Source organism: Melospiza melodia, chromosome 3, assembly GCF_035770615.1.
Source record: "Melospiza melodia melodia isolate bMelMel2 chromosome 3, bMelMel2.pri, whole genome shotgun sequence".
NCBI classification, from domain to species: Eukaryota; Metazoa; Chordata; class Aves; order Passeriformes; family Passerellidae; genus Melospiza; species Melospiza melodia.
The window spans coordinates 28,458,882-28,482,798 of record NC_086196.1 but is presented as its reverse complement, the minus strand read 5'-3'; the positions used below and the strand labels follow the sequence as shown (position 1 = coordinate 28,482,798).

Sequence of the window (23,917 nt, the reverse complement as noted above, 5' to 3'; positions counted from 1 at the left end):
CCGCCCCAGGCCGCCACCCCGCTGTCGACGGCGGCTCGGGCCGTCGCCTTGAGCCGGCCGTGCCCGGGGTGACCTTCAGGAGGTGCCACCCCCGGGTCAGCGCCAGGGAGCTCGCAGGAGCCAAGCCTGGCCGCGGGCAGCGCTGCAGTCGGGTCACCGGCTGGTGCGAGGCGGCCTGAAGGAAGGCTGTGCCCGACACCCCACACCGGTCTCAAGCATCTCTTGGAAGGAAGGAAGGTTTCTCATAGCATACATGTAAAAATGGATCCTGATTACTTAAAAGGCTTTAAAAAACAAAACAAAGCAAAAACCCAAAACCACCCAACTTGATGAAAAATACTATGGAGTACGCCTTTAATACAGCTGAAGGGAACTGATGAGGTATATTGTAAATACAAGTCTCCACTGCCAAGGTTTTCAGAACTGCTGTTTATTGAAGTCAGAGTAGTTCCGTATAGAGGAAGAGTACTTTGTGTCAGTTTTAGGAGCAGATCACAGTAACAATGTCGTGGATCCTGTGGCTACCCTGAAATGTCCCATTGCTCACTGTGCTGTTCCTGTCAGGGCTCTGCAAAGCTGTGTCAGCAGCAGCTGGAAGTCCCATTTGTCAGTATATTTCTCTCATCTGCTCTAAGCAATGTCAGTGACTTCACAGGCACCACTTCTCCACTTTTCTTTCCCGTATTTGACACTAATATTGTTTATATTTAGAATAGGGAAAAGTAACTTTTGTTTACGGGACTACTTTTCTTCTTTGTTTAAAAGTGACTGTAATGCAAAATATTTACCATTCAAGATTTGTTTGTAAACCAAGTCTTAAAAATTTGCCTCTACATTCCTTTCCTAGTATTTAAGAAAAAAACCTGGGTTTTTAATTCATGACCCCACAAATCATTTGTTGTGCAGATAAAGGGCAGTATTGGGAAAGCAAGTCTGTTTACTCCAATGAGGGAAAAGCAGCTGCTCCCAGCTTTCTGAGAAAAGGTGGCTGGTAAGGACAGTCATGTGGCACATGCACCCACAGGCAAGCAGGCAGCAGCAGAGGGGAGGCAGTATTAGGTACTGAAGCTGAGGATTAAATAGATTGAAAAAACCAAATGGCAAAAGATGCTGCTTAAAAATAACTTGCTATTACCAGTGAAACAGCCCAAAGCATAGAGAGTGGAGCTCCCCCTACCACTGGATCACAGTCTACTTTTCATTTCTCTGATTAAGAAAAGATAGCTCTTAGATTTTAAAAACTAAGAATGTTCACCAAAATAAATATATTTATTAAGGTTTATAATGAAGGTCTCTGTCTTCCCCACAAGAGAACACAGACTTGAATAATAATTTCAAACTAGTTTTTGTGAAAAAAAATTAAAGCTAACAACACCGGATTTTAGATTTGTATGGGATAGATGCCAGTTATGTGTGAACTTTCATCGGATGAGTTACCCATGTTATCCTATCTATCCAGGGAAGCAAGAAGCCTCTTCCCATATCACGTGGCAGATCTGAAGGATGAGGCCTGGGAAGTTGGGCAAGATGCCCCTCCTGCACCTCTGGCTGCAGCCACACAAGCACTCACAGAGCAATGACCAGCTAAATCCACAGCTCAGCTTTGCCTTTGTTTACAAGGCTGTGTGTAGCTCACCTCTATGTGGTTCTCAGAGTCAGTGTGTAGAAAAGATTGTTTGGAGAGTCTATCTCCTCCCTGGTGCCAAAAATCTGTTTCAATTTTCCTAAGAGTTAGGCAGTTTTTCTCACACTGGCCTTTTAGGGATACATTGTTCAGGCATAAGGTTTTAATTTCTCATTTTAAAAGCACTTTATTTTAAATTGCTCACAGTGCAAATTGTTATCTCTTGTGCCTATTAGCTATGAAACAACAGTTTTGAGAGGGAAGTGCAGTAGGTTCATGTTGTACTGTTTTCCTCCCATTGCTGTGGAGACTGATGTAAGGGAGTTACCTTGTTGATCCTTTCATCCCACCATGTGAAAGACTTCAGTATTTTCATATTAGCAAAAGAAAAAAAAAACCAACAACAAAAAAAAATCCCAAAAACCCAAACCTATCAAAGCAAATTAAAAATCCTTTAACTATTAAAACCAAAACACTACAAACTCTGGAACACTGTCTGTCAAACTACTGATCTTAACCCGCACTTAGTAACAAATACCCAGTGAAGACAAGAGCTGAAACTTATGTGAACATCTCACTTCTCTGTCTACATAAATACAGTTAAGTTTAGATTTTCCAGCAAAAAGCCAAAGTAAGTTTTTCATTTCCCCAAATACTCTACACTGCATAGAAAGGCTGCTGCATCACTGTGTGCCACATACTTTTCTGGCCTTTAGCTCAGAAAAAGAAACTTTGAACACCTCCCTCCAGGACACTGGAATATTAGCTGATTAAATACAAAAGAAGCACAGGTTCAAAAAACCTTTTAATTTTTTAATTTGTTTTATCTGCATTCCAAAACAATTCAAATATTTACTGTTAAAAAAAAAAAAAAAAAAAGAGAGGCAAGTGTTTCAGAAATTTAATGCCAAGTTTACCCTGTTTCACTATACAACACAAGCATGCCAATTAGATGGCATGACTATTTTTTTTATAAAAAACATCCCCCCCCCCAAAAAAAAACCCAAAAATCACTTTATTAACCTTTCATGCCAGAAATGTGCATTTTAGCTAAGATAAATCATGGACAGGACACGAATCCATCCAGCTGAAATAACATCTGGATGGAAGGCAGGTATGCTCTATGCTTTCTCATAGTGGCGAACAGCAACCACATCACCAAAGGTAAGAGTCTGCAAGTCCAAGGGAAAGACAAACATGTTAGAGGCAGGACCATTTTCCACAATGGTTTAACACATTATGAAATCCACGCTAGATCAAGGTTGGTTTACATTATGTAATTTATAGAAAAACAAATAAATTAGATTGACATTTTAAATGAACAAGAAGCCAAACCTTAGCTAAGGTTCCCACAAGAAATTATACTTTCTCCTTGCTGCTTTATCACCCAAGAAATGCCTAATGCACATTTACAAGGCAGCTGCTAAAAATGTAACTTACTGTTTATTTTTTTAAATATAGGGTTGTTTTAATACAGATTTAATACTAATTTTCCCAAAGCATATCCCACTAAGATGAGCAATCTAAAACTCCAAGGCCTCTATACTACTATGCATAAATACAAACGCTAGGAGAACATGTCTTAAAAGAATGCATTCTGTACCCTGTAGCTGGAACTACCAAATACTCTAAGTCACTGCAGTTGTGTTCTGGAGGGATTTCCTGAAGTAAATCAGGGCACCGCATTGTATTCAAATTCCAAAGGACAACATTTTCTGTATATGTGTGATTTGTGCATAGTGCTTCAAAAACAAAAGTATAGGTTTTCCCTTGAAACACTTGCACATTGTGTATCAGTATGATTTAAAGTTTGTATTATTTGCAAGTCTTCATCCACACAGATACTCTGAAGTAATTAGGAAACAAAATAAGAGGTCTTCTCCAAGAACCAAGTCTGATAAATTAGTATAGCTGAAAACTGTTTTGTTTTTTTTTGAAAGCTACAGCTCTGTGCCATGAAAAGTGCTATCCTGGACATTAGTTATAGTAACTTGCAACATTTATGCACCCTATAGTCTTGTTTCTAAGAAGTCTGGAAATGCAGATAAATTTAAACTCAGACTTTTCTCCACATTATTGCTGTTTATCCTAGTTTTTAAACACGCTAGGATGACTAAATCCTTTATTTTTAAAAATGAAATGCTGTTAGGTCCTGCAATATTGAAATTTTATTTTCACAGAAAACTACTTGTTCTGTGTAAGTAAATACTATTTATGGGTGTATACATAAAGCAAGTTTTCAGAGAAGTCCAAATTGCCACTGGCAACAGATAACTTCCTATCTAATCAAGAACTTTGTATCATTACAACTCACCAGGACTTTTTTCTTTGGTTTTTGTAAAAAGTCTAGAAAGAACATATATACTCTGGAAATCCACAGGCTGGCCTGCCTAAAGCCACTAGCAATTTTTAATTGTTAGTAAAACAAGATACAGACCAAACCAAAATAAATATTTTAAAAATCCCTGCTAGCTTTCCTCGCCAACCAGTTTAAGAATTTGCCTAAGTTACAGGGTTCACAAAGTTTGAGGTAAGGGTAAGTTGGGAGTGTTTGTGGTGCACGTGAATGCTCAGTGTACTCCATACTTACCATTACCATTTTGCCATCCTTTATTTCTCTCACAAAGTTTGTCTCTTTGCCGTCCCATTTCTGTACGTGCACTAGCTTCTCTCCATCCAGGGTCACAACTGACTGTGAGATACCCAGAAACACAAAGACATGCCTTTATTTAAGGTACTTGGGATTCTGCTCACACATTCAGCATGCACTCTTCTATTGAAGTCTCTTCAATAGATGGATGTGGATCGAGAATGATAAAGAGTCACGGCCATTTTAAAGCCAAGGCTATGAATCATCCTCGTTTTAATCATGAAATCCACACAACTAACTCTTGCTTGTGTTGAAGGATGAAAAAATTGTTTTCTCTGAGTTCTAATCTCACAAGAACTTGCTTCAGATGTGCCTTAGAATAATATCTGATGTTAAGCCCCCAAAAGTGCAGGGAAAACGGCATCTGACTATTTTGACTGGGAAGGATTATGCCAAATGATGTTTAGCTTGTGAGAAAAGCAGGCAACTAACACAATTGACACTGGAAGACAGACAGGGAGCCGGCAACGCGATAAACTCAGAAAAGGCATGGGGTGCTTAAGCAGGCAGGGCAAGCAAGACTCAGTCTTGCCTTTTTTCCCAGCCCTTTGCTGCGCTGTAACAAGTAGCAGCAGAAATTACATCGTTTTCTTTTGACCCTACCAATGGCAGAGCCTGGGAGGCAGGGGAAGCAAGAAAAAGAGAGGCGGCTGCAGCCCGAGTTCACTTACTTTGCAGTTTCTGTCATCGGGGGTAGTTTCATCAAATTCCTCTCCGAGTTTAAAGCTGATTTCTGTGTTTTTGAAAGTGCTTTGAGTTCTGATCACTACTTTGTCCCCCTCGGTGCTGATAATCACAGTGGGTTTAGTCACATTCCCCACCTGCCGTGTTGCAAACCCCACTCCTAGACCATTCAAGGGAAAAGAGAAACATCAAACTTCGGAATTTTTACTTTTTTTTCCCCCCACATATCGAAGTACAGAGATCTTTCACCCCGCTCTCCAGCTGCAAGCTGTCCCTGTGAAACGCTGCTTTCTGCTTTTCTCGTGCCCCGGTACCGAGACTCTCCGCCGCTACTGCCCGCCCCGCTGTAGCTCCGCGCCCTCCCTCGCCGCCGAGCACGGCAGCTCCGCGCTCCGTCGGCGGCCCCACGCACGGCCGCGATCGCTTCCGCCGCTCAGAGCTCCAATTCCTTATCACTCCAGCATAATGATTGCTTTTCTGCTTGGTTGTTTCAAAGTTATCCGCACGCAGCACGTGCTCGTCCTTCACACGCTTCCCTTAGCCCGGGGGCATTTCCCGGAGCCTCTCCCACACAAACACACCCGCACCCCCAGGTGAGTGACTCGCATCGAATTAGCTCTATGGATGGAAGCACAGCCGCCAAAATCACCCCCTCCATCACCACCGCTGCTGCCAATATCTCATCTACGTCTCTTGCAATAGCGGGGAACCTTTTAAAATTTTTTTTCCAGATGGTGAAAAATTCCAGGGTATCCCAAAGTGCCGCCGCCCGGCCGTACCTACCCAGTGCCTTCATATACTCATCGAAGTTGTGGCTGTCTACCAACTTCCAGGTGGCGCAGAAAGCCTCGACCATGGCGGCCGGCTACGAGTTCCAAGCGCGGTGCCGGGGATAGCAGGAGCGCCGATGCCGCCGCGCCGCCCCGTATTTAAAGCCGGCGCCCGGCGGGGAGCCGGAGGCGGGGAGCGGCCGCGGTCCGCCCCCGACGCCCGCAGCGCTGGGGGAGGGCGCTCCCGCCGCCGGGGAGGGGGCGCGGGGTGGCCGGCCGGGCGCTCGGCGGGACGCGGAGGGGGCAGGGAGAGGGGCTGCCTCCGCCCGCCGCGCCACTCATGGCCTGAGCCGCCCCGGGGACGCCCCCGCCCGCCCGCTGTCACGGGAACGCGCGGGCTGAACGAGAAGCGGGCACCCAGCGTGAAAGGCTACTGAGTGAAAACACAGGATCGTAAAGCTACTGCAGAACGCCAGCTCTAAAAGTTTTCCCATGAAGATTTTCAAGGCCATTTTGGTGCTCGCCAAGTACAGATCCCTTTACCCACAATGGCATCTGTATGGATGCTGCCTGAACTTGGTATTTGCTGTTCCTGGCTCTTAAGGGCATCTTGGCTCCACAAGTGTCATCATTTGGAGGTTAAGAATGAAGAAAAAGAGCTTAAAACCTTTTATTTTTCATTTTCTCTTTTCTTTTTTTCTTTTTTATTTTCCCATCTTCCTTCTAGTTGTTCCTCGAAATTTGTTGAAGGCATTAGGTGGTCATCTTGTCTCATCTTGAGTGCTTTTCAGAAAGCAGCCTGTCTCTGTGGGACATCCCATGGTGCCAGCTTTTCCTGACCTTTGGCTTGGATGGATTCCAGAATAGTGAATACAGCACTTCAGCTCTTGCAACAAAACTCAGGGACTGAGTGAAAGAGAATTTACGTGATTTAGGAACAAAACCTCAACAATTTTCCATCTAGTTCAGCCATACAAAATAGAAACAATTAGGAATACTTTCCTAATATTTTAAAACTAGTTTTTGACCATCATTTGCATTTCTTTCAGGCTCTTGTAGTATGGCATATTCTTTGGATGTAGGGCAAATTATATTTCTGGTGGGATTTTGATTTAAGCATGTCAGAGGCATTGGATGGGGCATTGAGGAGCCTGGACTAGTGGAATGGTCCCTGACCATGGCAGGGGGCTTGGAACTGGATGATCCCTTCCAACCCAAATCATTCTATGACTCTGTGATATTAAATTCTAAATTACTTTAGCAATATTCTCATTAAATGTCTCCTCACCCAGTATTGACAGGAAAAGTTATCTGCTCATACAGATTTTGTTTGCAGTAGCCCTGGAGCCCTTGTTTATTATTCTGGTGCAGATGTGTGCACAGAGCGTGGGAGAGCTCGTGCTGTCTTGCTCGCTGGGGCTTGCATACAACCAGCCTCATGGACTTTGTGATATAAAACTCCTGAAAATTATTCAGTGCCACCCCTGGTAGCTGGACTCCTCAAGGACACTTCTGCCTTGCACCTTCTTCCAGACAGTGCTGCAGCCAGGCCTTTGGGAGGCAGCCTCTTCAGGATCCTTCATAATTTAAGCAGTCATACCTATACTGATGGGACAGCTCTGTTCTGCTATGATTTCTCAATGTATTTAAATAAGACAAGTACTTAGTGGGATGACCTGCCCTTAAGGGGAAGGAAGCACATAAGAATTTCTTAAGAAAAATACGTTCTTTAACACTTTGCACCATGCTTCAAACATAAAACAGGGTCTGTCAAAATGTTCACATTCCCTCTTAAGTGGATAGGTTGCCAGAGTCCTCACATCATGTTTTATGATGGTGAGATACCACTTGTCTGCATAAGTGATGATTTGGGACCAGGGTAAATCAACAGTAGGAAATGTTACATTACTGACTCCTTTGTGGGGTGACAAGCCACAGTTCAAAATGTTTTCCATAGCATCTTATGCCCTGTGTTTGGTTGTGGAGCCTTATGCAAGAGTTATGCCAATGTCAAAAACTAGAACAAGTCATCTTGATTGACATCAATGCTTTGCTATGGCTGAAACAGAGATCTTGGTGTGAAATACACGGACCTGGTGTGCATTTCGGGATCCTGCACAGGATACCAGCTTGGGGTTTCTTTTGTGCTGTCAGCACTTGGATGGTTTTGACAGACTGAGTACTCCTGTGACAAACAGTATCTCTGGAGATTCTGAACAGCCAGGGATTCATTCTCCTTTACACTAAACCCTTTACACCACCCAAGCAGTGTAAGTAGGCACATTTGCAGTCCCTGTACAAGGTCTTCTTAAAAGATGAAAATTCTGCAGCAAGATATCCCTGTGTAATGAGTAATCCTTGCTTCCAAAGGCCATCTAGTGAGACTGCTCTAACCTTCAACCTTCAAATATAGGACAGACGACCTGATTTTGGCTACTTTTCCCCCTGTTATATCCCTGCTTCATATGCTCTCACACATTCAGAGAATGAGGCTGTCAGCCTCATTCAGCCTTCATTCTGTACTCAAAAGAAAAAAAACATTACTTCTTCAGGAAAAAAAAAGTGTGAGGGGTATGGGGAGGAAGGGAGCACCACAAGATGGTCACCAGGTGCTGAAGTAGAAAAGTGTGACCATGAGGTTCTGTCATATGTGGATTCCTCATAATCTGTGTCAGGAACTACAGAGCATCTAACCACATCAGCCAGTCACTATAGGCTTAGTGTCTAACTGTAGAAAAGTAAAACTTCTTCTCTGTCCCTCTCTGCATATAATGAAGCAGGGCTCTCCTGCTACACCAATTCAGTTAATCTCTGTCTTTTCACCATCTTTGTAGTACAATAGTCAGGAATACTATGCTAAGGGGATACTATGTTATAAGACCTTCAGATAACGCAGTGATGATTGCATTATTCAAACATTTCTGGCAATGAAGGTCCAGGAACTGCAGAACATCTTGTACCCATATGTGCAACAAAGGGCAGCAGTGACACCAGGGCCTAATTCCCCTGGTACAAAAGCAGATGTAGGTACTCAGAAGCCTTTTAGGAATTGAATTCCATTGAAAGCCAACAGGATTCACGGTCCTAACTCACTTAGGCATTTCTTTTAACTCTTTGTATTATGAAACGTATAGGGAGCTACTTTTGAATTAAAGAAACTGAAAATAATGTGCAGCTGAAAGAAGTTTCCTCTATTTATGGACAGCATGCTAGGGTATTCTCAGCAAATTTTAAGCTTGTTTGAAGTCCTGCTGTAAATCTTTGTGCAGCTTTGATCTTAGTGTAATAAAGAAATGAACAGAGTTTAGTGGCTATTGTGTCAGACAGGATGAGTGTGATTCTTCAGGGCTGAGTGTGATTTTGTTTTTGGAGCTGCAGAAAAACATAATGTCAAACAGGGCAGTAGAATGTTCTTAAGTAAAATTATTGTGTATGTCTCTTAGCTGTCTAAGAGATTTGCTGATCTCCCTAATAAAAAGAAACCATCTCAGTGCTGTTGGTGAGTCACAGAAAATACCTAGGTTTATTTACTCCATCAATGGACAGCTAATTAGAAATCCCAGGTTCAAAAAGAGATAAATGCCTCATGGAGAAGACATCCACATATGCAGCTGCACAAGGAAGCGGTCACAGAATGGCCCCAGGTACAAAGCATCTGTATGAATCCAGTTTTGAGCTGTGTAAATGCCATGGGAAGGGTTTTGCTGGAGCTTTGGACCAGATGATAGGTGAGGTGCAAGGTAAGGCAAGGTGTAGGCAGGAGCAGGAAAGACATGTTACCACAATATCCTTTCTAAGAGCATGACATATCTTGGGCAAAACTTAGGAACATGTTCAGCAGGTTTCCTGCCACTGTAAAGCTCAAGCAAAATAATGCCAGGACAGGCTAGCGTTAGACACAAGTCATGTTAAGGTCTAATTCTGGTGTTGGTTGCTAATTGGTGAAAACTAAATGGACTGTGATCATGCATTTCATTCTTGTAGACTCTCTCTTCTGTTACAAATTGGTGTGACATGAGTTTAGGAGAGTCCTGGAAAGTAAACACCCACTAATACCTCATTATGAACTATTAGACATATATTTGGATTTGTTTAAGCTGGGAGGACAGCTGGTTGACAATAATTTAAAGTAAACAAATGCTATGAAATATCTCCAGGGTGTTCTCTGCTTCTGAAAGGCACTTGAGAGGTTGTTAGCTCTTTTTTAATATTACTGTGTAACTTACATTTAGATTACTCAAGTCAGACAATTTCCTCAAAGATTTAGCCTGCATTAAAGCCAGCCACTCTCCTGGTTCCCAGTTCAATTTATTGAAGATGAAGTTCCTTTAATTTTGTGCTATTAGGCCTTTGTTATTTTAATATTTGTCTTTTCTTTCTTTTACATTTAAGAATAGAAAAACTATTTAAAAGCCTTTGAAGTGTAACAGAAATGTCTGATACTGTGTGTCACTTACAATAGCTCTCTAGGTACTGTAAAAAATCAATACAAGAAATAAGCTTTCCAGACTTAAAATTTCAGCACGGGTATATGTAAGGAAGCAAGAAAGAAATTTGCATAAATAAGCAACCTGACTATTTCAGGGGGTAATAATAACTCAGAGAAATTTAGAAGGCATGTGAATACTATGAACATACTAAATTGAAATAATTCTTATTAGAAGGAATGGAAAAATAGCACATAGGTTTAAAGAGATTAGGTAACTTGCATTTGACCTGTTGCAGCTGATTCTGAGAGACATGTAGATTTGGTGTTCAGGGCAGAGTAGTGAGAATATTAATAGAGCAGAAAGACCCTCTGTATTAAGGTTCAAGGACTCTGTATTATAGCAAAGGAGGGAATGATTTTTGTCGTGATTCATATTCCATTACATCAATATAAATTTTACAGTGTTAAAGGTACAAGTTTAAGTTGTCATACATCACAAATATCATGTTCTCTTTCTGTAGCCCTAGAATACGCTATGGAGGGTGTCAAATATGTAACTAAACACGAGTATTTGGAGTTCAGTATAATGAATCTCAAGCTAATCAATCCCAAGGTAAATCCTTTCAGCAAAACAAGAAACAACTGTGCAATTTGCAGGGCTGAATTTAAGAAATTTTTGGAATGGCTTAATGTACCTTCATTTGGTTTGTCCATCTGAAGCACTCGATTTTCTACAATATACTGAAATCACTCTCAGTGCCAGCTGAGATTTAGGCAAGAAGTAAACTCAGGTTTATTTCACTGAGTTTCAAGAATTCAAGAATTTAAGAGAACAACTACTGTATTTGTAAAACAGTTGCAAAGTTACAACTCAGCTCATTAATTACCTGCATTTGGATATTACTAAGGTCTTCCTCTCTTCCACTGAGCTAGGGACTGACAGGACACAGTCACAGTCTTTTGGAGCCAGATATGATCTCCCAGATGCAGCTGGAGCCACACTCCTCTGGGTTTGTGTCCTCTAAATTGGAATCTCTCACTCAGAGCAAACTGTTTCCTCAGAAGTTTTAAAGAGCACTGGTAGTGCATCTGGAGAAATATATGAATTCCAGTCTTGATAAATAATTTAATTAGGTTATCAATTTATGGGCCTGTCACGGATGAATAAATGCCTGATACAGATCAGGCATTTGAAATGAAACCTCATGCTGGGTGACCTAGCTGGAATTACATACCTAACTTGATTCATTCAAGAGTGCAACCATATCCCTGCTTTACATATTGGTTTGTGACCAAGCCCTGACTCATTGCTGAGTTTTCATGAGTCTAAATACATAAATTTCCTGAAACACAAAATTTTAGAGCAACTTGAGCATTGCAGGCTTACTATAGCTCATAACTAGCTTTAAATAAGGACTACAACCAAGACAAGTTTGGGGAAAATTTTGGTCATACTGGATGTTTGGAGACAATCCCAGAGAAATGGTGGTCTCTTCAGTCTGGTACACAAAACTCCAGTCACTGTAGGAAAGTTAGACCTACAGAAATTTATATTGAAAATGAAGTGCATATTAGCTGTGGGGAGACTTAAGCCTTTGGCAAGCTTTCAAACTGCCTTACAAGACTTTTCAACCCTGTAAATTGTAAACTATGCTAACAACCACATCTATTGGACATGATGCAGGAAGTAATTCAGAGAAGTTCTATATCCTGGATTATGCAAAAAATCACATGAGTTGGTCACAATAGACAAGTCTATACCAGGAAACTTAAAAACACATCCTACTTGCTAAGTGTAGGTTCGTAGTTTGCCAAATCCAGTCTGTTATGGGAAAAAGTACAGATATACACAGAAAGGAAAGCAGGCATGTAGTCCCTGCCTGGATAATCATGGGACTCACTTTGTGGACTGTACTGCACTAGGTGCCAGTAGGGAGTTATAGATACTGCCACTGTTCCTTTAATTCCCTACATTCATGTGTACATGTTATGCCACTAATTCCCTACATTCATGTGTACATGTTATGAAAGGTTTCCCCCTCAGTGTGGCAACAGTAAACATAAACCAGACCCTCTGTGGTCAAAATCATTAACTAATCTTGTAATATTTAAACGATGCTTCTAATAGCATCTTCCTCCAGACCTTTGAAACTTTCTTGAGTGACTGATCAGCCATGCACCCAGAGCTCAAAACATCCAGAGTCCAGAGCCAGTGGAGGGTGCAGGACCAGGCTGACTTCCTAGCCCCATGACTGGCTCAGATGCCGATAAAAGAAGGGCTATGGAGCAGAAACGTGGTGCAACTGTCATGCCTTAAACTCCACCTCATTGCCCTTTGTCTTCCCTCCCTTAAATATACTCCTTCTTACATTCCAGCATTTCATTTCATCCTTTGTAAATCTACCTAGAAATTTCGAGTCACAATAGTCAATGATAAAAAAAAAAAAAAAAAAAAAAAAAAAAAAGGATGCAAAGTTCAAAGGCTGTCTGAAAGAAGATGCCCGGAAGAAACTTATTTCAGCACATTTTTAGATTGCAACAGCACCTCTACTTGCATAATGACATGTTATTCATGTTATTTGTTTTCCACAGAAGCTTTCCCTGCCTCTGTTAAGAGACAAGGGCCATTCTGGGCCTGGCTCAAGGGTGTCTCATGAATCTGTCTGATAAAGTAAAATTTACCCAGTACTTTGTGAGAGGAACAGAAATGTTTTTCTACCATCTTATTTTAGTGAATACGGAGGTAATGAAAGAGATTAGTTTCTTGTATGGAGTGTTGAAAGCACTAACGCTTGATGTTGGGCTGGAGGTGTGAGTGTGTGAAGAAAGGGCTGAGCACTGAAGACAGGAAAGGAGCAGGTGTATAAGCTTTGAACGGAGTAAGAGGACAAATCAAGAGGGAAGGAAGGAACGGGATAGGATTGGATTATTGAGTCCCCTTCCCCTTGCTTGGGAAGGCGCGGGAATTGCGGCACCCGGTGCCCGTGTGGGGACGAGCAGCCGCTGGAGCGAAGGCCGCGCCAGGGCAAGGGCGCCCTCTGCCGCCAGCGCCCGGGGGAATCCCGTCCTCGGTCCCGCGGCGCTGCCACTGCCCCCGCTCTTCTTCGGGGCAACGATGCGGAGAACCAGGTCCGGACGGAGACCCGAAGTCCGCCGTGCCCGGGGTCCGGGAGCCGGGGGACGGACAGAGGCTGTGAGGAAGGCGAGGGCCCGGCTGTGTGGCTGGCGCGGGCTCGGACGCCATCTTGTGGTGCCGCCTGTCGGCTGCGGAGCCCATCCCTCGGGAATGCTGCTGCGCCCTTAGGAAACTGGGTGCGTTACTGGGAACCTGCTTTTGGAATACTGCTGGGCATTAGCACCAGCTCACATGCTCCTTCTTTTTAGGTTTGCACTGCTGATATATCATTGATAAACATGCCCGAGGAGTCTGGAAATAAAAGCACAGAAAGCCCTACACATTAGGGTCAAGTCAGTCTTTGGCAGATTACCTTTCCCATATATTGTGTGATAAACTCTGGATTTACAGCATCAACCCTTGCACAGCAGAGCCCCAGGAATAAAGCACTGGTAGAGATTGTCTAAATCCTCACATCAGGGCATTTACATTGCAAGCAATTATTATAAATATATTTAATACAGAAAAGCCCACAGCACACAGGTAACCACCCCTGCCCCTCTAACAAACAAACAAAAAGAAATAAACACACACACACACAAACCACAGAAACCATACAAACAACAAACATGAAACCCCACAACACTATTTATCAAATGTAAGTCTTGCACTAAAATCCAGAGATCTGGCATCAGGATGTGGCACATGCCAAGGTGAAGTGGTGGCCTTCCTGTTGCTTACATCCATTGGGATGGTCCCAGTGGGCTGAAGAGGGAAATAAACCAAGACAGTAAAAGAAGAGCTCTCAGCAATCATTGCTACTTACTAGCGAAAGTAAAAAAGCTGCAGGTTGAGAAGATGAAACAGAATTACCCCTAAAAATGGTGAAAACAGTCATCTGTGGTGGGATTTGCACCTAAGCCCAAATTGCAGAGAGGGCACGTAAAGCAAGGTAGGCTGCAAGCCAGACTCAGACACCTGTTTTACAGTATGAGTTTATGGGTTGAAACACAAGATGCCTCCTGATTGCAATCACATGGATTTCTGTATACAGAGGCACCAAGGTTCTGGGCCCACAGCAAAACTCCTGAAAAGAACATGTTGGACATGCTAGAGACATTCTGCCTCTCACCAGCCCAGCTGGCAGCTGGGTTTGAGGTCTCTCAAACGTGTCTCCTCTCACTGCCTTGCACAGCCTACCGGCAGGCACGGGATCCCACTAGATGGCAGGACAGTTTAAGCCTTTGCTATTTCTGCTTCAGAGCAAGTGCCCTGGGGTCCCGGTGGGCTCAGCCCTACTGGTCTGTGCTGTCTGGACCAGGGGAAACCCACACTCGCCACTCTCTGGGGCTTATGCTCACTGAACACACATGGAGAAATCCATGGACAAGTCTTTGTTCAATTCTGTTCCATGGACTTTAGCACACACAGAGCACTAGCAGACAGAAGAGAGGAGTATGAACTAATATTAATTTGCTAAATCTTGAAGTATTCATCTTTATGTGCATGATACATAAAGGCTATTTATCCTACTAATGGTGGCAGGTAAAATGATAGTAGTGGTAAAGGATAGTTTAAGCCTCTTATAGCCACTGCTCTCTTGTAATTTTTAAGTAACCAAGTGCAGTTATATTTTCTTAATGATATCTGGAAAACATCAAGGCAATTTTTCTATATATTCAAAATACCTAAATTGTTTTATATATGCACAATAAAATTACAAGGGTACTTCCTGCCTTTTTTTTTTTAGCATGCTAAGTGGATAAGAATGGATAATTGCTCAATTATGTTCTAAAATATGGACACAACAAAGTTACCTTATTGCTTGGTACTAAAATGAAATTCTTTGCTTTGTGAAAGCCCAGGATAGCGCTGTAAGATAATGAAAAAGATGCTATTACCTGTACCAAACTTGCTGGAATGCAAATTGGGATTAATGCATTATAATACCAGATTAGCCTTAATAGAAGTTTGCTGCTGCCATTTATCAAGGTAATTAAGTATGTACCTAATTTTAGGCACCTAAGTAGTTCTATTGACTGCTGTGAGACCTGTCTGCATTTAAAGTTAAGCATGTTTTAAAATACTCAAGTTGATTCAGGGCTATAACACTGTGGCCATGTGAACCAAGAGAATGCAGTGTTCTCAATTACCCATTATTTGAACTAAGGGAGGTTGGTACGGCCAGCATAATGGTTGAAACTGGATAAACTGGCTCAGTGACAAACATATTCAGAAGCACTTCATTTGCTCTTTACAGACTCAGCCAAAGTTTAGTAGGACTATTATCTGCCTTCAGCACACTAACAAGAAAATGAACCAAAGCTTCCCCCAACTTCAGCTTTGCTTTAGACAGGAACTCTGCCCAAGCCCCAGAGTACGGGACAGCATGGCACAAAGCCCCTCAGGCACCCTAAAGGGGTGAGCTCCCTTCTGCCTGAGGCAAGAATCATGCACAACTAATAAACTCTGCTCCAAAGACCAAAGCTCATACAGTACAATATCTCCCCCATCAGTCAGTTTGTGAGGCAGTTTATACTGGTCAGAAATATGCACTTGGCTCGTAAATAGAGAAATTTGGTAAAATTCAGGCATTACTTAATATTCTTATTGCAACAACTAACTCGAAAAGAGATCTCTCATGCAGTCTAGATTAATACTTGTTTAGACACAAACCGTACATGCACATGGCAAAGAAGCATTTCTGTATTTGTAACTTGGTTAATTTGCAGTTAGATAATACACATATAACATATTACAGATCTTTTAAAAATGTTCATCCTGCTTTTAATTAAATTCCATTTTAAATTTTAATTTTTACTACTGCATTTTTTTCAAATTTGCTGTTAAAATTCTTTTTTATATGCAACATATTTTCAAAGGCAGGTTCATTTAGCTCAAGTACAAAGTAAACACCTGAGTGCTTACAATAAATTCCCCAGGGTCTCGAGCATTTTGGACAAGTTATAAATTATACATCTGTAGGGGGATAGAATATAAGAAAATAAAGATAGTGTAGAAAGTAATCTTACCCCTAAGGAGTTGCAGCTGGGCCAATTATCAAAGATTAGGAACAGGCCTGACTTTAACAGGCCACAGCTGTAACCAATGAGAAGAAGAGTGCTATAAAAGAGTGGGTTGGTGAAGAAGAAAGAGTCAGTGCTCTGAGGAGTTGCCCATGAGAAATACCAAGAAGATATGAAACTTTTGTGATAAGGAGACAACATGATGGAACCCCTGCAAAAAGATGACAATATACATTTGTGAGCAGTTAATGCCTTTTATGTATGTAGTTATAGATTGGGGATTTTTTACATAGAATTTAGCACATGAAAAATTTGCTAAATTCAGCTGGTTCATAATTGGTATTTTTATAGCAAAAAATTTCAAACTAGCTTAGATTAACAAAGTACCTAAAGTATCTATTCCTGTAACCCAAATTTCAATGTCTGTATTGTATCAGAGAAGAAAATAAATATATCCAGTGCTGCAAGTGTGAAAGAACTGCAGAATTTGATACAGGCCATGACCCAAAGAGCAAAGTATGTAAGGACTTATGTTTCAGTAATATTCATAATCTTGATTTTGATGGGATCATCATACCTTCCTCTAATTTACCATTTTTATGTACTGTGATGCTGTAAAGGAGGCTGGTACAGGAGAATGGGACTACAACCCAGAAGAAGAGTGTGTACCACAAATACAGGTACCTCCTAGTCCCTCTCCACTGTGGTTTTCAGCTCTGGTCCTCTAGTGTCAGCTAGTTCACTCTCTCAGACTTTCTTAAGCCACCTGCTTTGATCCAGTGGAATAGATTATTTTACCTTTCAAAATTGGAAAAAAAAATCTGGGATGTTGCACTTGTTAAATGAAAACAGGTTTAAGAGGAGGGAACTAATTGTCAGTTCAGTTGAATTAAACTGCATCCTTTGGTCCCCAAAAGCCCAGGGTATGAGTAAATGCACAGTAGGAATGAAAGTTGTGCCTTACAAGCTCTCTGCCAGGTTTAGATTACACAAATGTTTCATAGATGGAATTCCAATCACATGTGGGATGTACCCATCAGAGATGCTTCTGCCATTTTCACGCTGTACATAAGTGGCTGCTGCTCAAGGAATCGTGGAGGTTCATGTTTGTACCTGAATCTTAAGTCTTCTACAACAAAGGAATGAATGCCAAGTATTTTCAAGAGCATGACTGCCAAAACAAAACAAGTCCTTTCAGTAGAGAAAAAACTTTGCCTAAAATTTTTGTAAAAGTCACAATGATTGAAACATTTTTCACTGTCAGCAGACAAGAAAGCAAAACACAGATGAAATAAAAGAAATATGCATTATTGGGTTTTAAATATTGTCCTACAGGACAAACATTAAGAAATCAACTGAAGACAGAAAAGATTATAGGTATTTAATTTCCACAGTGAGATTAAACAATTTTCATCATATACAAACATACCTACTTTACTTTAGGTACACATGAAAGCTACAATATTCAGCATGAAAACAAATGGCCGAAGTGGCGAGACTGCTAAGAGTGGGAGAACTGAGATGATCTGCCATAATCAAACAGAGGTAAGGAGAGTCTGAAAACAAACACTGATGTTTATGTAGTTTATAAAGCCTTCTGGCGACAGGAGTAGGAGAAAATTTTATTTTATGTAATTAATTTTTTTTCTCACGCCCATCTACGTATGTCTCATGAGAACAAAAATCTCAGGAGATAAATTACAGATAATGTCTGTAATCTAATATATACTTAATATCACTTTGTGGGAAGTGAACACATCTCTGTGCCAGAGAGAAAGAAGCTGGTTTGGGAAATTAAGAAACAGAATTTTTATTTTGAAACAATGATTAGTTCCTGGTAGGTATATTATTTGGAACTGTCAAGGAAGATTAGTTAGGATGAATACTATAACCAAAACTAGAGAGAAAACTGAAAACAAGAGATACATTCTTTAATTGTCTTCCTATTTGGATATGTAGAACATTGCTTTAGAAGGATGACAGTGGAAAGAACTGTATGTCATCCACATAATCATCTAGGTACAAGTGTGTTGCCAAGTCATGTCTGTGCTGCTAAAGTTGCTACCACACTTCAGAAGGGGTGACACAGGGAAACTGGGAAGTCTGTTGATGGGATTCATTAACCCAGGAGTCCTTAGGTGTTAGGAATCATTGCGTTTTCCTTCCGCCTCTTGACTTTCCAGCAAGGCTTTGGATGATGACTCTTCTCCACCCTCTGCTCCTGCATCTAAACAGAGACAGAGTTAAACATTTACACCACACACATTCTCACAGCTTTTTTAATGTGGTTTTATTTGGATTCACTGATCATCTCTGTTTGGACTGACTCTTTACTACCAGTCATGGGTCATGGGTGCTTTAGAAAGAGAGACTAACTCAAGAGATTGAGAGGCATCTGTTGATGTTGATTTTCCCACTTCTTGTACAGGCTGATCAATCTGCATTTGTCTGTAAAAAATAGATTGGAAATGACTTTGTATTATTGGTTGTTTTTTTTTTGGGTAATTTCCAAAATCAAATTAAAATGTCACATTCCTTTGAGCACTGTGTGGTCTCAGGTAGATAACATTTCAGTTTATGGACATGCCAGTGTTCTGTCTGACCTTCTTTGACAAGAAATACCCATGTGAATTTACCCTGTCTTCACAAGATTTTTTGTTACTCTGAGTTGGAAGTTCACTTTTCCACAGATTAGAGTAGAATGCTCACATGACTGCTATAAATAAAAGCTTCCCAGTGTTTCTGGTCATTATATGTACTGTTCCATGCTGTTTCTTTTGATCAAGTTTACTCACTGAGAAGCAGAAACTCCTCTTGCCTAGGTTTCCTTGCAAACCATAATAATAATTTTCACATTACCTTCAAGCCCCACATGGTAGCACCAGTGGCAATAGCATACCCAAACCTATGGCAGTCCATAGCTTTTGGGGACAAGGAGAGGCCTGCTCAGCACATCTGGCTGTACAGTCCTCCACTTTATACTCCTCCATCTCCTCCACAGTCAGAATCTAAGGGGTACATTTTCGCACTTGCTATACAATATCAAAAACACCCAAAAAAGTTATATATCTTGGTCTCTACATATCACAGCAAATACATAATGCTGTACACAATTAATCAGCTAAAGCCCTTGGCAGAAACTACTTGATGTTTTAAGTCTGCTCAGAGATTCAGAGGCTTTGGAGTTCTATAGTAATAAAGAACCGAGTTACTTGACACCCTCCAGTCTTATGTAGCACATCACTGTTGTGGAAAGGGAGACAGAGCAATATCCTCTATTGGCTTTTTCTGTGCAGGCTGGACATCGAATATCAGTGGAGCCTTTCAGACAGGGCAGAGGAAAACAGTTTGTTAGAGGAAATCTAATCTCATACTTAGTGGCACTTAGGAGTACAATAGGTGCTAGTTAAGCTGCTGAGTGTTATTGGCAGAATGGTGCCCTAACACAGGTTACCAAATGTGGGAGACCAGTATAGCTTCTTGCTCTCAAACTTCTTGCAGCCTTTGGATCACCAGTGACACCTATCAACTATTCAACGAGGTTCCAGACCACCTGTGGAAAGTCTCAGCACTCCAAAACTTACACACCACCAGAGGAGGATCAGATATGATACAGATGGTCTGCATTTCAGAGTTAGGCTCCAATATAAATAGCTGGTGCCAGGATATCTTCTGTTCATCTCACAAGAACATCAACTCTGTGTGGCTTACAGAGCACATGGATATTTACATCATACAGGTATGGTCCTTGTGTATTCAAAAAAAAATAGAGCAAAGTCTCTTTTCTCTTCTAAACCAGCAAGTATTAGCACATCCTGTTCCTGACTTTTCATAGTAGCTGACAGTGTTTTAGAAAGAGGAAATGTATGATCCAATGAACAGTAGCTAAATTTGAAACAAGATGGAGAGAGTCCTCCTCACCATTTCCCGTAATCTTCACTGAATCTGAATTTGAGAGTAGCAACAAAATAGGGCATACTTTATATAGCCACATGTCCCATCTTCTCCACTTCTCTCATTTATCTGAAATCTTTGTTCGGAGCTACAAATGACTTTCCTTTTTAAACTACTTATTGTTAATCAGAAATAGGCAAAAGAAATGCCTGTTAGAGTCCCAAATGTTTCACAAACTGTTTCCCTGCCACCACATTTGAACTTCAAAACTGTTTCTCCATTTTGATGAATTCTCCTTTGCTTGCTGCCTGATCAAAACTTTAACTTACAACACAATGAAGCTGAAATTCCCATCTAATACTTGTGGATTTCCCATCCCCAGAAAGCACCCAAGCTGTCAGAGTGGACCTAACTGCATTTTGTACTCACTTATTATCACTACTGTAAACTGCTGATAACAGAATGTGCTGCATTCCAACGTTCTCTGGCACAGCTATACATCAATGACAAAAGCCAAGGACAATTCCAGGTTCTTAATTGTTCTTCAAATCCTGGCAGTGCTGGTCCTGTATTTCTAAGAAAGCATCAGTACATTTTGCTAAAACTAACATAGCTACGTTTCATTTCTTCTTCTTAATGATGGAGACCAGGAGAGGAGGACTATTGTGTCATCTGGAGGGCTAGACACTTATCTTATGCCATGCAATAAGTTTTCTTATTGAAAGACTTGCACTCCTTCCTTGTGTTTGTTTTGTAGGGACATGATTTTCATGTTCATAGGAAAAAATGTCTCTTCAATACAAAATAGTACCTTCTTCCAGAATTTAGATTCTTATTTTCCTCACTTCTTCGGGTTCAAGTCAGGATGTGGTCATTCCACCCTTCTCACTCCACCAAGAAACGTTCTTTCTCCATGCTCAGTAGATAGGCCCATGTGGGGTTTAGATTACAGAACCCCAAACACATGACTATAAATTAAATCACCAAAATAACAATTTGAGATCAAATAAATCCTTCTCCCTGGCCTTTACTGTGCTTTAGGAGGCTGTTCACCTAGCATCCTGTGATTTCTCTGGGCAGTGTAAAAGGAGGATATACAACCCTGGAGACCAGGAATCCCTTTAATCATCTACTTCAGTTCTGAGATTCATGAACTGTTCACACCTTAGCACAGGTTTGCTTTCTCTTTTGCTGCACTCACACCATCACTGCTCCTGGATGTGGGACCACCTGTTGTGGTGACACCACAACAGCAACCATGAAGGGCATGAGAAGAAAAGTTTTTCTGAAAAAAAATCTGATTCAGATTAAAAAAAGTAGGGACAGACCATGCTCAGGCCCAGTTCATATTTTTTGTTTCTTAGGTATTAGAAATCAGATTTTTTCTGAAAATTCATCTGAAGTAACTCTGAAAGTGAAAAGAACTCACAAAGCTGGTGTTGATTACACCTGTGCTATATCATCAGAGCACCTTATCAAATTAGAGGACATGGCAAAACAGGGCACTGGTCTCAGATAGCAAAGTTGAAAGACTACTAAGCAGGAGTAAAATACTATAAACACTGCTCTTAATGTATATGCCTGTATATTCTGAGAGCTGTCCTTGTACCAACAGCACAGCTCTGCTGTCTTATGCAAAGTTATCTCAGTGCAGTAGGACACTGGAACTTATAGCTGATGTGTTTTCCAAGTTGCCCGGACACACAACTGTGTTTTCTCACCCTTAAGGGAACTGGAATTCAGTTCCCAGCATTGAGCTGTTTCCCTAAGCTGCTAACACTGGATCTGTGGGTGGATATGGGTTAATATTAACTCATCTCATTTGGAGGCACAAGTGATAACTGCTTTGGAAGGTTGAATTTAATTCTAAATGATGAAAGGAATAGTAATATTGGTTTCAAAACTGCACGGTGGTGGAAGTCTTTAAAAAAAAAAAAAAGAAGGACGACTTCATATAAATGTCCTTTTCTGAATGCCCAGCCATTACCTTCTGAAACAGAGAGCTCAGCCAGTTTGTGTGGCAGGTCTGAAGTCCCAGCACCAGCAGGAGAGCCCAGGATATCTGGTAAGGCGTTTCGGCGGCCTGACCGTCCTGATGAGGCAAAATCTGTGACCACAGGCTCTACATCAGTCATTGCTGACTCCTTTCCTCATAGCAACATCTGCATACAGAACAAACAGAAGAAGAAAACAGCTGTAGCCTGATAGATGCTAAGCAACTGCTCAATGGTCCAATAGCCAGAGGCTTTGCCCAATTTTTGTTATTAAAAATGATACATTTCAATACTGAGTGTTTAAGCTTAATTTCTTCCCCTGAAGAGGCTGGAAGAATGTCTGTGCATGTCCTTACCCGTGCCATTGGCATATCAGACTAGCACAATGAACAACTCTGCATGACAAGAAACCAGTGAATAGGGTCAGCAACAGCCCTTTCTGCCAGCCATCTCTATGTCCTTTTACAACGACCTATTCCCTTTTTTTAAAGCGTTTTGCCATACAACCACTTGGAAGAAACTAAAACTCTGTTGTCGTACAGTCTGTGTGAAGTAAAGCATGTTTTCCTTATTATGAATCTTGTTCAGATTCTTATTTAGAATCTTGTTAGAACAAACTTATTTCACAAAGAAGCAAACTACATAAAATGACCTCTCAAAGCACAAAATGAAACTCTTTGTAGAATTTCTTTATCCTTCACAGATCAAACCACTTGTTTTCCTCTGCTTGTTAGCCTGGTTTAACCAGGCTTGTTAGCCTGGTTTAACCTTCACTTGAGCATGTGACTTCTATCTAATAAATAACTGAATACTGGAAACCAACTGTATTCAGCTCCTGCGATCCCTGTCTCAAAGCCCATTGAGCAGAATGGGAAAACTGAGGACTACAATGGGCTACAATCAGGCTCAGAGATGTTTGCATGGTCACTATCAACAGATGAAGTGTGAACACCTAGACCAGAAGGATACTTGGCTGCAAGTGGCACATAGAGTATGAAAACTGCCCTTAGCAGTCCCAAAAGGCTATAAAACAATCAATTTACACAATAATGTGATAATTAACAGACCAACTTATAATAATTAGGTATCCATTACTCAATTCAAAACAATAGTTACTTGCTCCATATGAATGGAGTTTTGTTTGCCATGTGGGAGCAGGAATGTTGTCTCTGTATAAATATGGTCAACATTTTGTGTGGGAAGGGATACAGATGGTACTGGAGACCAATCTGACTGAAGGCTGTCAGCTTTTGGTTGACAACTGGCTGTATTTAGACTAAGAACTGGATATGGAAAGCATCAATCATGTTAGTGTTGATCATATAAGATGCAGAGCATCACAGTCCCCTTTTAAAATTCTGCCATGCTTGGAAAATATTATTGCTTTCCTTTCATGGATAGAAAAAAATTATACAAATAGATATCAAACATTACTTGCTCTGATGTGCAGGAAGGAAAGGCAGAACTTAGATTACTGATACTGACCTGCCATTTCTACCACAAATATTTTCTTTTCTCCATAAAAGTGTCTTTCATCAATCCAAAATCAAGAAGAAATGTTCTTAATTTTCTTTGTATCTCTAAGTACCTTGTAATAGAAGAAATGAATCCTTCTTGACAAGAAACAAAGGCACAAGTAGGACCACTAAGGTTGAGAGGTGACCTGAACATGCAAATAAACTGCTTAACCAAGGGCAGTAAGGGAAAGGTCTCACCTAGAAATTTAGCAGA

General features: G+C 41.1%; 2 protein-coding genes across 5 annotated transcripts in view; both read right to left on the bottom strand.

Annotated features, from left to right (window-relative positions):
• Window positions 1–2,416: 2,416 nt before the first annotated feature.
• On the bottom strand, window positions 2,417–5,900 carry FABP7 (fatty acid binding protein 7). The gene is made up of 4 exons (XM_063151098.1): window positions 5,742–5,900; window positions 4,946–5,118; window positions 4,215–4,316; window positions 2,417–2,796 (listed from the first exon to the last, which is right to left on the bottom strand). The coding sequence occupies exons 1-4, from the start codon at window positions 5,812–5,814 to the stop codon at window positions 2,746–2,748; spliced, it is 399 nt and encodes a 132-aa protein (XP_063007168.1). The 5' UTR covers window positions 5,815–5,900; the 3' UTR covers window positions 2,417–2,745.
• An 11,765-nt stretch (window positions 5,901–17,665) lies between these two features.
• PKIB (cAMP-dependent protein kinase inhibitor beta) overlaps window positions 17,666–23,917 on the bottom strand; it is a 52,270-nt gene continuing 46,018 nt past the window's right edge. For all 4 annotated transcript variants that reach the window (XM_063151094.1, XM_063151096.1, XM_063151095.1 and 1 more), the window contains exons 2-3: window positions 22,180–22,354; window positions 17,666–18,525 (exon numbers count right to left, since the gene is read on the bottom strand). In XM_063151094.1, coding sequence (XP_063007164.1) covers window positions 18,440–18,525; window positions 22,180–22,327 — 234 coding nt within the window. In that variant the 5' untranslated portion in view covers window positions 22,328–22,354 and the 3' untranslated portion in view covers window positions 17,666–18,439. The remainder of the gene's footprint in view (window positions 18,526–22,179; window positions 22,355–23,917) is intronic.